At 50.4% G+C, this 14,387-nt stretch overlaps 1 protein-coding gene across 6 annotated transcripts in view; it reads right to left on the bottom strand.

Annotated features, from left to right (window-relative positions):
* The window catches only part of EPHB2 (EPH receptor B2), a 288,949-nt gene that overhangs the window by 53,905 nt on the left and 220,657 nt on the right, over window positions 1-14,387 (bottom strand). For all 6 annotated transcript variants that reach the window (XM_073316312.2, XM_073316309.2, XM_073316310.2 and 3 more), the window contains exon 6: window positions 3,383-3,507. In XM_073316312.2, the coding sequence (XP_073172413.1) occupies window positions 3,383-3,507 (125 nt within the window). The remainder of the gene's footprint in view (window positions 1-3,382; window positions 3,508-14,387) is intronic.

Below are 14,387 nucleotides of genomic sequence, written 5' to 3'. Positions count from 1 at the left end.
CCTCCCCCCAAAATGGGTGCTGGAACTGGCCCATTGGCAGCCTTTTGTTCATCACCTTTTGCAACAAGCACTTGATGAGCTTACACTGTTTCCCCCTGCCCAAACCCACTCCAGAGCTGCCCAGATAATATGAAATGACTGAGAAATGCTTCTCCGTTTCTTTCCCAGCCTTGGATCTGGGGGAGATGTGTCACAGGTTGGGGCAGACCCCACTACACCCTGAGTCTGGACATCCCCTGCCCTGGGGATGCTGGGATTAGCACGTGAACTCTGAGTGCCACATAAAGCAGGGCTCCCTGCTCCTCCCAGTGCTTCCCTCCCTCAGTGAACAAACGAACTGCTCCTCGCTCTCCCAGCCCTGGGCCCCAACGCTCCCATCCCACCCTCCCTCCCAGCCAGCCCTGTCCTGCTCAGGCTCGCTTCTGCAGCCTGGTTTTGCCAATGCACGTGCACCACCGACACAGCGGGCATGCCGACACCGCAGCACCAGGGGGCGAGTGCTGCTTGGGCAGGCAAAGGTGGGCTAGTTTTAATCTTGTCCGCAGTGAAGCCACAGCAGCACTGGCTGCAATGGGGGCTGGACGAGCCCTCCTGGACCCCGGGAATGACTTGTGAGGCTAGCCTGGGCTGCACTGCTCTGCTCCATGGATTACAGCCAGCTGGGAGAGTTGCAATTGCATCCCGAGGGCAGCGCAGACACATCGACAGAGGGGTCTGCACAGGGCTGACAACTGGCATCTTTCTGTGCATGCCAAGCCCAACTGTTCTTCCATTATTCTTTGTCCTGTTCCTGTGTGACACTGACAGGAAATGCAAAATAACCTGTCCCAAGTGCCAGTGTGGCTTGGGGAAAGGTTTTTTGGCCTCTGCTTCTCTTAGCTCCCTATGGAGTCCAGAGTCTATTAAGGGGCCCTAAGCTTTTCCATTGGAAACCCCCATTTTTCAGGTGCTCACAACCTTTGGGGCTGAAATTCTCCAGGGCTGGTTACTACCCAGGAGGGAATTTGTTTTGAAACTTTGAGCAAAAACAATTCTGGGCTTTTCAAGTGAAGCAAGCGCACTTTTTCCATGATGAGACAACTTTGCCACTTTTAAGCAGCTCTGGGTGTCCAAGCCGCTTGGGGTTGGGAGCTGAAATCTAGCAAGGAGAGATCTCTTAGGGAGAAGAGGGTTTTTTCTGGGTCTGGCCTAGTTACGAGGGTGCCCCCGAGGAATGAACAGAACAGGTCATCATCAAGTGATCCATTCCTGTCGCCCATTCCCAGCTTCTGGAGGGTGGAGGGCTGACAGTGGCCAGGACAAGGACCAACTTGTCCAAATGTCAAAACACCCCGCAAGTGTCACTGTAGTATTGACACCTCCCTCTGCAAGCCAAAGGAGGGCTGGGGTTAGAATATTCCCTTCTGCCCACTGCTAATGCTGGCAGCGAATTCCAGCCCAGGCTCCTCTGCAGAGCCCCAATGCCATTTGCATCGTAAGCTGTAGGAACCATTACATCTTGGCATTATTTGTGCCATTTGTCACCAAGACCATTTGCCTCTTATGCAATAATCTCTAAGAGCAAGGAGGAGAGCAGCCTCCCCCAGCACCCAGCCACAGCCCAGCGGACAGGGGCGTATGACACAGCTTTGGCTTTACAGACCATTTCCCTGTATTTACACCCCCACCAAAAGAGAGAGAGAGAACGAGCGAATAAATTCCCCGAGATCTTCTGTTGCTGCTTAGAGTGTCTCTGGGCTGGGACCCCTCTCCGGATCTGTCTGGTTATCTCCCCATCCAATTTGCTAGGTTCTCTGGGATCATTTCCAGGGGTCAAGTAAATGGCTCAGATATATGCAATATAGGTCAGGACCTATTTTACAGCTTACAAAGCAGCTCTCCCTCCCCACTCTCCCTCTGGCTCTTGGTGCTGAGAAAATAGGTCACAGGCAGGGAGCAATGGGGATTAATCATTTCCTCTAGCAGCTGCTGGGAAAATATTTTCCTTTTCATTTAAATCATAAAGTGTTTTAATTAGGTGGGGATTTTTTAAGTTTATTTTTTAATGTGTAGTTTGCGGCAGAGATATGCTCCTGGGAGAAGAAGGCTCCTGCCCCCTATTTCCTGTTCCCAGCGGGGTCCATCCTGCCAAAGCCTCAGCACCACTCACTGAGGCTGGGCCTTCTCCTGCGACCCTGCACTCCGGCCAGACCCCCAGCACTGCAAGCCCTGGCAGCACAAAGCCAGCCCTTCCGACACCTCATCCCCATGCAAAGGAAGTTACAGTCCTGGCCCTTGCACTTCCTCCTGTTGTGCAGGGTGAGTTCAACTGAATAGCACAGAATCCCTCTTCTCTTCTCTGGCTGGGCTGGTGGCACCTGGAATGGGGCGTGTTTCGGAGAGGGATGGATTCTCTCTCACACGGGCCATTCCACCTGGACCTCTTCCAGCCTCTTACATCAGCTCCTGTCCCCTAGGGCATTGCACTGGGGTAGTTGCATCAGTGTAGACCCCCAGCACAGGTGCACTGCACTCATGTAAAGTGGAGCTTGCATCAGCACCATTTATCACAGTTCTATCCCTGGATAAGTCACACGGTGGAGTGCAAGCCCTGCTTCCTACTGGTGCAACACATACATATTGGGAAGTGCAAGCTCAGCTTTGTACTTGTGCAACTTGTGTATACACCGGGGAGTGCAAGCCCAGTTTTTGCCAGTGCAACACATGCACACTGGAGGCTGCACTGGTGCAAACAATGCTAATGCAGAGAAGCCCGTAGGACTGGCACTGGAGGCTAAATTCATCCCTGGTGTAAAACTATTGACTCCGTGGAGTTCCAGCAAGCATGAATTTAGCCCCAAGATACTAGTGTCTCAATTTGCGAGGTTCCAGACAGCACTGTTCCTGCTCCATGGAGGCACCATTGCTGCACCAGGGAAAGGGACTAACAAGTCCCTGGGACCTCAGCTTTCGCAAACTGGCGGGAAGGGCCAGCCTGCAATGGTGCTGACAGCCACTAGCTCTTGATTATTGAAGGTTGGGATGCTCCTCCCAAGGCCTCAAGAACTTTCCTCAGTGGCTTCCCATTCCCTTTCAAACCCAGCTATATCGCCCAACCAGAGCTAGCTGCATGGAGACCTGCCCGACACATGCGATCGCTGGGATCTGAAGGGTTAACACGCACTGCCAGACTGACTCTGGGTCAGCTTCAGTGCCTGTCCTGTCTGTTATTCTCTTCAGTTGCCTCTGGCACCTGGTGCGCCGCCACATGCTCCCGGGGCACATGCCATCCCTGGCTGAGATGGTCAGTCCCCCGAAGCAGCTCCACCCAGGATGGCCAAGGTTTGAGCTGCCTCTCCCCATGTCCACATTAACCGTGGGCAGCTCCGGGCTCTGCTGATACCTTCTCATAGTACTGCAGCTCATAATCCAGGATGACTCCGTTGGGCTGGTCAGGCTGAGACCACGATAAGGTAACGCTGTCCACAGTCCGGCTGACCTGGTGCATGATGGACACAGCAGACGGGGCTGGAAGAGGGAGAGGAGAGAACTGTAAATCAACTGCATGGCGCAGATGGCACTTGATGCTGGAGGGGGCAGGTCAGTAACATTACTCCGTCCTTGCCATCGCTTTCAGTTCCAGCACTGGCCACTGGTCTGCACAGCTACCGGGGCCAGCACCTTGCAATCCCTAGAGTCTGAGAGGAGAGCAAAATATTCCTAGGAACATGGAAAGTTATTCAGGGTTTGAGATTTTTGCATTTTGTTATGAGTGTGAAATTGGGAGCAGTTCAGTGCAGTATTTCAGGGGGGGATCTGGATTCTATTCAAGTGAAACGGGCCCTAATTCTCAGGCAAAATGAGCTCATGTTTGAGCAAAACCTGCTGTGCCTCCCAGCAAAGAAGCCATTGCATCAAGAACATGCAAAAATCCATTTTCCACCCCCAATATTCGTCATGCCTGGGGCCCAGGGACACACCAGAAGTGCACATTTCCCCTCTGCTTTCAGTGTGCTGGGTCTGCAGGCAGCAGATGCGAGTGCGAGAGGTTCATCCATCAGCCTGAGCATAAAGAGCAAACTGGCCTGACACATGTACAACAGTAAAAAGAAAAGGAGGACTTGTGACACCTTAGAGACCAACAAATTTATTTGAGCTTAAGCTTTCGTGAGCTACAGCTCGCTTCATCGGATGCACGAAAGCTTATGCTCAAATAAATTTGTTAGTTTCTAAGGTGCCACAAGTCCTCCTTTTCTTTTTGCGGACACAGACTGACACGGCTGCTACTCTGAAACATGTACAACAGTGACTCTTCCGCCCCATCACAATCCTCCTGGAAATGTCACACATGCAGACGCCACTAGTTCTCCTGCACCCGACGAATCCCTCCAGCTATGGCTCAGACTGGCCCACCAGCTGATCACCAGTGAGATTACCCTTGATTGCCAACACAGCTCAACGTGTAGCCCGCTAGGAATGATGCAGCTACAGATTCTTACCCCATTTCCATGGTCACGTGAGATTCTCTGGCACCCAGGGCTGGGCTCACAAGCAAAGCAGAGGCAGACTAATTCATTCCTCTTCACTCACAGCACAGTGCAGCTATCCCTCCCAATAAGCACCACAGACACGTGGCTGGATTCTGCTCTCACACAGATGTAAATTAGGCATAACCCCAGTGTGCACGACTGATGCAAAACCAGTCTCAGGCAGAGCTACGTCAGGGCTGGGGAGAGAGACCCAGTGAGAATGGCCAAGAGAATAAACTCCCCACATCTGCAGCACCAGGCTTTGAATCCTCAGAAAAGGTAATGAGGTAACAGGCCCTGTGACACACTGTACCTCAAAACAGCACCCTGTAACCCCCATATTCATCATTCCTATATGGTTGAGATATTTCATACAAAGCATGCCAGGTAAGATATCATATGAAAAGTCATGATCTGCTGAAACCCACTGTTCTGTCCAAATATGTGTAGCACCGGTGTGTATGCCGTTATGAGATTTTGCTGTATGAACCAGCTGAGCGGCGGGGAACCAGCTGAGCAGCGGGGGACAGCAGAGCAGCCAACAGCAGGAGTTTGCCTGGGATCTGTGCTGGTGAGTATCTGGGTATCTGAGTGTGTGTTTGGTGAGAGGATTGGAGTGTTTGTAGTGACGGCAGCTTGAAAATTTGAGTGAGTACTTGATTGGTTGGCTGAAATGGGTGGGAGTTGGGAGTGTTTGTTTCAGGTGAGCCTGGCTGTTTAAAAAAAGCCAGCGCTCCGCGAACCACCTGAGCGGCGGGGAACCAGCTGAGCAGCGCGGGACAGCAGAGCAGCAAACAGCAGGAGTTTGCCTGGGAGTTCGCCTGGAGTGGGCCCACTGAGGCTTACACTCTAACGATTTCTCTGAGTAATTACTGTATCTCCTGAGGAAGCTCATAGTAGGAAGGTAATATGGATGGGGAGTGTTCAACTGTTGTGACCTGCACTGGATGTGCCATGTTTGTCTTTCTTCCAGAGGACAGAAGCGGCTTTGTCTGTACAAAGTGCAAGCTGGTCTCCATATTGGAAGAGAAGGTTCAAGGTCTGGAACAACAGGTATCAACCCTGCGTTGCATAAGAGAAACTGAAGATTTCCTGGACAGACGTCAGGATATGCTTCTACAGCCACAAGGTTCTGAAGATTCAGAGCAGACTGCGCAGCATGGACAGGAGGACGGTGAAGAAATCTGGCAACATGTGACCTCCAGAAGAAGAAGGGGGAATGTCCATGTATCAGCAACGCGGACACAGGTAAGTGACCGTTTTCATGTTCTCTCCACAGGTACCATTGCGGGGAGTGGCCCAGATGATACGCCTGGGGGAAGGGAGCAGAAGGAGACTCCACCAGTTGAAAGGCATGAGATGCACTGTCCTAAGGTTGGGGGTTCCACGACCACCACTCCCAAGAGAAGGAGGCGGGTGGTGGTGGTCGGGGACTCTCTCCTCAGGGGGACTGAGTCATCTATCTGCCGCCCTGACCGGGAAAACAGAGAAGTCTGCTGCTTGCCAGGGGCTAAGATTCGCGATGTGACGGAGAATCTGCCGAGACTCATCAAGCCCTCGGATCGCTACCCCTTCCTGCTTTTCCACGTGGGCACCAACGATACTGCCAAGGATGACCTTGAGCGGATCACTGCAGACTACGTGGCTCTGGGAAGAAGGATAAAGGAGTATGAGGCACAAGTGGTGTTCTTGTCCATCCTCCCCGTGGAAGGAAAAGGCCGGGGTAGGGACCGTCGAATCGTGGAAGTCAATGAATGGCTACGCAGGTGGTGTCGGAAAGAAGGCTTTGGATTCTTCAACCATGGGATAGTGTTCCAAGAAGGAGGAGTGCTAGGCAAAGACGGGCTCCACTTAACGAAGAAAGGGAAGAGCATCATCGCGAGCAGGCTGGCTAACCTAGTGAGGAGGGCTTTAAACTAGGTTCACCGGGGGAAGGAGACCAAAGCCCTGAGGTAAGTGGGCAAGCAGGATACCGGGAGGAAGCACGAGCAGGAGCATGTGAGAGGGGAGGGCTCCTGCCTCATACTGAGAACAAGGGGTGATCAGCGGGTTATCTCAAGTGCCTATACACAAATGCACAAAGCCTGGGAAACAAGCAGGGAGAACTGGAGGTCCTGGCAAAGTCAGGGAATTATGATGTTATTGGAATAACGGAGACTTGGTGGGATAACTCGCATGACTGGAGTACTGTCATGGATGGTTATAAACTGTTCAGGAAGGACAGGCAGGGCAGAAAAGGTGGGGGAGTTGCACTGTATGTAAGGGAGCAGTATGACTGCTCAGAGCTCCGGTACGAAACTGCAGAAAAACCTGAGAGTCTCTGGATTAAGTTTAGAAGCCTGAGCAACAAGGGTGATGTCGTGGTGGGCGTCTGCTATAGATCACCAGACCAGGGGGATCAGGTGGACGAGGCTTTCTTCCGGCAAGTCGCAGAAGCTACTAGATCGCACGCCCTGGTTCTCATGGGCGACTTCAATCATCCTGATATCTGCTGGGAGAGCAATACAGCGGTGCACAGGCAATCCAGGAAGTTTTTGGAAAATGTAGGGGACAATTTCCTGGTGCAAGTGCTGGAGGAACCAACTAGGGGCAAAGCTCTTCTTGACCTGCTGCTCACAAACTGGGAAGAATTAGTAGGGGAAGCAAAAGTGGATGGGAACCTGGAAGGCAGTGACCATGAGATGGTCGAGATCAGGATCCTGACACAAGGAAGAAAGGAAAGCAGCAAAATACGGACCCTGGACTTCAGAAAAGCAGACTTTCATTCCCTCAGGGAACTGATGGGCAAGATCCCCTGTGAGAATAACATGAGGGGGAAAGGAGTCCAGGAGAGCTGCCTGTATTTTAAAGAATCCTTATTGAGGTTACAGGGACAAACCATCCCGATGTGTCGAAAGAATAGTAAATATGGCAGGTGACCAACTTGGCTTAACAGTGAAATCCTTGCTGATCTTAAACACAAAAAAGAGGCTTACAAGAAGTGGAAGATTGGACAAATGGCCAGGGATGAGTATAAAAATATTGCTCGGACATGTAGGAATGGAATCAGGAAGGCTAAATCACACCTGGAGTTGCAGCTAGCGAGCGATGTTAAGAGTAACAAGAAGGGTTTCTTCAGGTATGTTGGCAATAAGAAGAAAGCCAAGGAAAGTGTGGGCCCCTTAATGAATGAGGGAGGCAACCTAGTGACAGAGGATGTGGAAAAAGCTAACGTACTCAATGCTTTTTTTGCCTCTGTCTTCACGAACAAGGTCAGCTCCCAGACTACTGCACTGGGCAGCACAGCATGGGGAGGAGGTGGCCAGCCCTCTGTGAAGGAAGAAGGGGTTCGGGACTATTTAGGAAAGCTGGACGTGCACAAGTCCATGGGGCCGGATGCGTTGCATCCGAGAGTGCTAAAGGAATTGGTGGATGTGATTGCAGAGCCATTGGCCATTATCTTTGAAAACTCATGGCGATCGGGGGAAGTCCCGGAAGATTGGAAAAAGGCTAATGTAGTGCCCATCTTTTAAAAAGGGAAGAAAGAGGATCCTGGGAACTACAGGCCGGTCAGCCTCACCTCAGTCCCCGGAAAAATCATGGAGCATGTCCTCAAGGAAACAATTCTGAAGCACTTACACGAGAGGAAAGTGATCAGGAACAGTCAGCATGAATTCACCAAGGGCACGTCATGCCTGACTAATCTAATTGCCTTCTATGATGAGATATCTGGTTCTGTGGATGAAGGGAAAGCAGTGGACGTGTTACTCCTCGACTTTAGCAAAGCTTTTGACACGGTCTCCCACAGTATTCTTGTCAGCAAGTTAAAGAAGTATGGGCTGGATGGATGCACTATAAGGTGGGTAGAAAGTTGGCTAGATTGTCGGGCTCAACGGGTAGTGATCAATGGCTCCATGTCTAGTTGGCAGCCGGTATCTAGCGGAGTGCCCCAAGGGTCGGTCCTGGGGCCGGTTTTGTTCAGTATCTTCATTAATGATCTGGAGGATGGTGTGGATTGCACTCTCAGCAAGTTTGCGGATGACACTAAACTGGGAGGAGTGGTAGATACGCTGGAGAGTAGGGATAGGATACAGAGGGACCTAGACAAATTGGAGGATTGGGCCAAAAGAAATCTGATGTGGTTCAACAAGGACAAGTGCAGAGTCCTGCACTTAGGACGGAAGAATCCCATGCACAGCTACAGACTAGGGGCCGAATGGCTAGGCAGCAGTCCGAATGGCTAGGCAGCAGAAGGACCTAGGGGTGACAGTGGACGAGAAGCTGGATATGAGTCAACAGTGTGCCCTTGTTGCCAAGAAGGCCAATGGCATTTTGGGATGTATACGTAGAGACACTGCCAGCAGATCGAGGGACGTGATCGTTCCCCTCTATTCGACATTGGTGAGGCCTCATCTGGAGTACTGTGTCCAGTTTTGGGCCCCACACTACAAGAAGGGTGTGGATAAATTGGAGAGAGTCCAGCGAAGGGCAACAAAAATGATTAGGGGACTGGAACACATGAGTTATGAGGAGAGGCTGAGGGAACTGGGATTGTTTAGTCTACAGAAGAGAAGAATGAGGGGGGATTTGATAGCTGCTTTTAACTACCTGAAAGGTGGATCCAAAGAGGATGGATCTAGACTATTCTCAGTGATAGCAGATGACAGGACAAGGAGTAATCGTCTCAAGTTGCAGTGGGGGAGGTTTATGTTGGATATTAGGAAAAACTTTTTCACTATGAGGGTGGTGAAACACTGGAATGCGTTACCTAGGGAGGTGGTGGAATCCCCTTCCTTAGAAGTTTTTAAGGTCAGGCTTGACAAAGCCCTGGCTGGGATGATTTAGTTGGGATTGGTCCTGCTCTGGGCTGGGGGTTGGACTAGATGGCCTCCAGGGGTTCTTTCCAACTCTGTTATTCTATGATTCTATGGTTGTTACTGAAATATGCTGTAAATTTGAGATTCTCCTTTGCTAGGAGGTGAACCACTCCCAGGAGGGTGTCAAATGACCATTAATCATGAGGGGAGGTGTAACCAAGGGGTTTACAATTCATTGCACAAGCACCACACAATGGGGACTGCTCAGCTCAATGACTCAGTTGCACAAGATCACTGGGGCGGGGGGGGGGGGGGAGATTGTTCAACGCTGTGACTCAGCAAAGCCCACCAGGGCATGTCTGGGCAAGTGTCTTCTAGGCACATGGACTAAGATTATAAAATAGAGGACAAGGGCATCATGGTTTTGCCTTTCTCCTCCCCCACCTACACTAGAAGAAACAAGAATGCTGGAAAGACAAAAGACTTCGACTAAGGAGACTGGTCCAGGCTTAAGGGAGAATCCGGAGTATTAAGAACTGTAATATCCAGTGGGGTGAGAAACCTGCTTGATCTAAGTACTGTCTAGTGTAATAAGGCTTAAGATTTAGATTTTGCACTTACCTTTTATTTTCTTTGGTAACTAGCTCTGACCTTTTATGCCTCCCACTTATAATCACTCAAATCGATCTGTCTGTAGTTAATAAATCTGTTTTATATTTGACCTAACACAGTGCGTTTTGGTCAAAGTGCTTGGGAAATCACAGCTCAGTTTACAAAGGCTGGTGTGTGCGTCATCTCCACATTGAGGGAGGGGCGGACTGGGTAATAAAGTTACACTGGTCAGGCTTCTGACCAGGGCAAGACGGTACAGCTCTGGGGTGTAAGGGTAGGGGGTTGGGGGGAATTGGCTGGTGCCTTTCCTTGTGTGGTTTTTGTCAGTGGCTCAGGGAGCACTCATGCAATGTAGCTGGGTGTGGGGCTCCACGTGCTGTTGTGCTGAGTGATCACAGCGCCTGGAGGGGTTTGTTGCTTGTCACTGGCAAAGCACTGGGAGAGACAGCCCAGGCTGGAGAGTTAAGGGGGCACAGCACACAGTACCCCAGTTCCAGGTTGCATCCCAAGGATCCCATCACACCGCTGTCACTATCTCTCCAGGTCTGTTTCCACATGAAAGAGAGACTCACACTCAAAGGGGCTTTTACTAGGCCCGGCTTTTTAAATATGTTGTGATGTAAAAGCAATTCACTAAACAACCCTGAGAACGGGTGTTAGAGAGCAGCCAGGCATCCCCCAATGTACGAGGTGCCGAGCACCTCACTCATCCCCTGTGCAAAATTCCCAGGGTTCTCACTGCACCTCCACAAAGACTTCACGGCAAACTGCTGCCCCCAGGTCTCCAGTAACAGGCTGTTTCTAAGACTTTGTTACTTTGACCAGCTTGGCCACAGCACATAACAAAGCAGAATCATAAATAATTAAAATGAAGCTGCAATTGTCAAAATAAATGAACAAAGAAAGTACACTTTCATGATGCATTATCTATTATGCATTATCTTTGTGTCTATTCGACATTGGTGAGGCCTCATCTGGAGTACTGTGTCCAGTTTTGGGCCCCACACTTCAAGAAGGATGTGGATAAATTGGAGAGAGTCCAGCGAAGGGCAACAAAAATGATTAGGGGACTGGAACACATGAGTTATGAGGAGAGGCTGAGGGAGCTGGGATTGTTTAGCCTGCAGAAGAGAAGAATGAGGGGGGATTTGATAGCTGCTTTCAACTACCTGAAAGGGGGTTCCAAAGAGGATGGCTCTAGACTGTTCTCAATGGTAGCAGATGACAGAACGAGGAGTAATGGTCTCAAGTTGCAGTGGGGGAGGTTTAGATTGGATATTAGGAAAAACTTTTTCACTAAGAGGGTGGTGAAACACTGGAATGCGTTACCTAGGGAGGTGGTAGAATCTCCTTCCTTAGAGGTTTTTAAGGTCAGGCTTGACAAAGCCCTGGCTGGGATGATTTAACTGGGAATTGGTCCTGCTTCGAGCAGGGGGTTGGACTAGATGACCTTCTGGGGTCCCTTCCAACCCTGATATTCTATGATTCTATGATTCTATGATCCTGGCTTTTCAGTTGATTTTCTTCATTTACTATTTTGCAACATTCATGATGGGTTATTCTCCAGCATAGACTGGTGCTTAGGGGCCAGGCATGGGAGTCAGGAGACCAGTAAGTTGCTGTGTCACATCCCTGCTCTGTGCCTCAGTTTCCCCATCTGTGAAAGAGGGATAATGACACAGGCCAGCATCGGCAAAGCACTCTGAGCACCCGTCCACAAAACGAAGCCATTTTTTTCAACATAAAGGGCTCTTAAAACCAATTTCTGTACTCCTCCCCAATGAGGGGATTAGTGCTGAAATCCACATTGCTGTTTCAAATTAGGGTTAGTGCGGACGCAGTTCGAAGGTATTGGCCTCCGGGAGCTATCCCACAGTGCACCACTGTGACTGCTCTGGACAGCACTCTGAACTTGGATGCACTGGCCAGATGTACAGGAAAAGACCCAGGAACTTTTGAATCTCATTTCCTGTTTGGCCAGGCGAGCTCATCAGCATAGGTGACCATGCAGTCCCAGAATCTAAAAAGAGCTCGAGCATGAACCGAACGGGAGGTACTGGATCGGATTGCTGTATGGGGAGAGGAATCCGTGCTATCAGAACTATGTTCCAAAAGATGAAATGCCAAAACATTTCAAAAAATCTCCGAGGCCATGAGGGACAGAGGCTACAGCAGGGAGGCAACGAAGTGCCGCATGAAACTTAAGGAGCTCAGACAAGCATACCAGAAAACCAAAGAATCAAACGGACGCTCCGGGACAGAGCCCCAGACATGCCGGTTCTACGCTGAGATGCATGCAATTCTGGGGGGGGCCGCCACCACTACCCCACCCCTGTCCGTGGACGCCAATGATGGGGTACTCTCCGCCATGCCTGAGGATTTTGCGGATGGGGAAGATGAGGAGGAGGAGGACGAGCTTGAGGAGAGCACACAGCACACCGTTCTCCCCGACAGCAAGGATCTTTTTATCACCCTGACTGAAATACCCTCCCAACCCAACAAAGCTGGAGAAGGGACATCTGGTGAGTGTACTTTTTTAAATATAATACATGTTATAAAAGCTAGCGTTTTTTAATGATTAAGTAGCCCTGAGGACTTGGGATGCATTCATGGCCAGTACAGCTTCCGGAAAAGTCTGTTGATGTGTCTGGGGATGGAGCAGAAATCCTCCAGGGACATCTCCATGAAGCTCTCCTGGAGGTACTCCAAAAGCCTTTGCAGAAGGTTTCTGGGGAGAGCAGCCTTATTCCGTCCTCCATGGTAGGACACTTTACCACGCCATGCTAGTAGCAAGTAATCTGGTATCATTGCATGACAAAGCCTGGCAGTGTATGGTCCAGGTGTTTGCTGGCATTCAAACAACATCTGTTCTTTATCTCTGTGTGTTATCCTCAGGAGAGTGATATCGTTCATGGTAACCTGGTTGAAACAGGGGAATTTAATTAAGGGGACATTCAGAGGTGGCCGTTCCTACTGGGCTGTTTGCCCGTGGCTGAAAAGAAATCCTGTGGGGGGGGGGGGGCATTGGCGCTGAGCTGTTCGTGTTTGGCTAGGAGGGAACTTCCCTGATACCAGCCACGCGGTGTGGGGAGGGGTAAAGCAATCATCCCAGAGAATTGGATGGGGTGGGGGGGTTAGTTTGGTTTCTGCTGCTGCACATTAACAGGAAAACCGCAGCACTAAATGGCCAACTCAATGGGCTTTGCTTGGTATGGGAGAAGAGGGGGCTGCTGTTATGAAGGTTGCAGAAGCTGAAAGACTATGGCTTACCATGGCCGCCTGCAAGCTGAATTCTGTTGCCTGGCCCTGCGTGTGTGATCTCCAACACCAAAGCCGCAGGCACTCAATATAAGATGCAAAATGCGACCTTGTACCAAAATCACATGTGCTATGTAATGTGAATAGTGTTGTTCACCGTGAAAGAGTATAGCCATTGTTCTGTAAAATGTATCTTTTAAAATACTTCACTCCCTTTTTTCCTCCAGCAGCTGCAAATGTTTCAAGCCTCCCTCCTCCATCCCAAAGACTATCTCAGATAAGGCGACAAAAAAAACGCACGCACGATGAAATTTTCTCTGAGCTTATGCAGTCGTCCGGCACTGACAGAGCTCAGCAAAATGTGTGGAGGGACACAATAGAAGAGTACAGCAAAGTGGCCGATGAACGTGAGGAGAGGTGGTGGCAGGAAAATCTGAGGAGGCATGAGGCAACGCTGGGGCTACTGCGGGATCAATCGGACATGCTCCGTCCTCCCCAAGGTGGAGGTTGATGAACGGCAGCAGGATTACAGAATGCTGCTGCAGCCCCTGTTTAACTGTCCTCCCTCCTCCCCAAGCTCCATAGCCTTCTCACCCAGATGCCCAAGAACGCCGTGGGGGAGGCTCCGGGTACCCAACAACTCCACCCCTGTGGACAGCCCAAGCAACAAAAGGCTGTCATTCAAGAAGTTTTAAAGTGGCCTTTTCCTTCCCTCCTACCCTCCTACCACACCCCCGGGCTACCTTGTGAGTTATCTCCCTATTTTTATAATCAATTAATAAAGAATACATGTTTTTTAAACAACAGAGACTTTATTTCCTTTGCAAGCAAGCTGTGATCGAAGGGGGGAGGGCAGGTGGCTTACAGGGAATTTAGAGGTTACCAAGGGGGCGGGTTTTCATCAAGGAGAAACAAACAGAAGGGTCACACAGTACCTTGGCCAGTCATGAAACTGGTTTTCAAAGCTTCCCTGATGCGCAGTGCTTCCTGCTGTGCTCTTCTAACCACCCTGGTGTCTGGCTGCACGTATTCAGCGGCCAGGCGATTTGCATCAACCTCCCACCCTGCCATAAACGTCTTACAGAGATTGTGGAACACACAGCAAGCAGCAATAACAATCGGAATATTGGTTTCGCTGAGGTCTGAGCGAGTCAGTAAACTGCGCCAGCGACCCTTTAAACGTCCAAATGCACACTCTACCACCATTCTGCAC

The sequence above is a fragment of the Lepidochelys kempii genome, chromosome 18 (genome assembly GCF_965140285.1).
Source record: "Lepidochelys kempii isolate rLepKem1 chromosome 18, rLepKem1.hap1, whole genome shotgun sequence".
Taxonomy (NCBI): Eukaryota; Metazoa; Chordata; order Testudines; family Cheloniidae; genus Lepidochelys; species Lepidochelys kempii.
The sequence above is the reverse complement of the archived record's forward strand: the minus strand, read 5'-3'. Positions and strand labels throughout refer to the sequence as shown.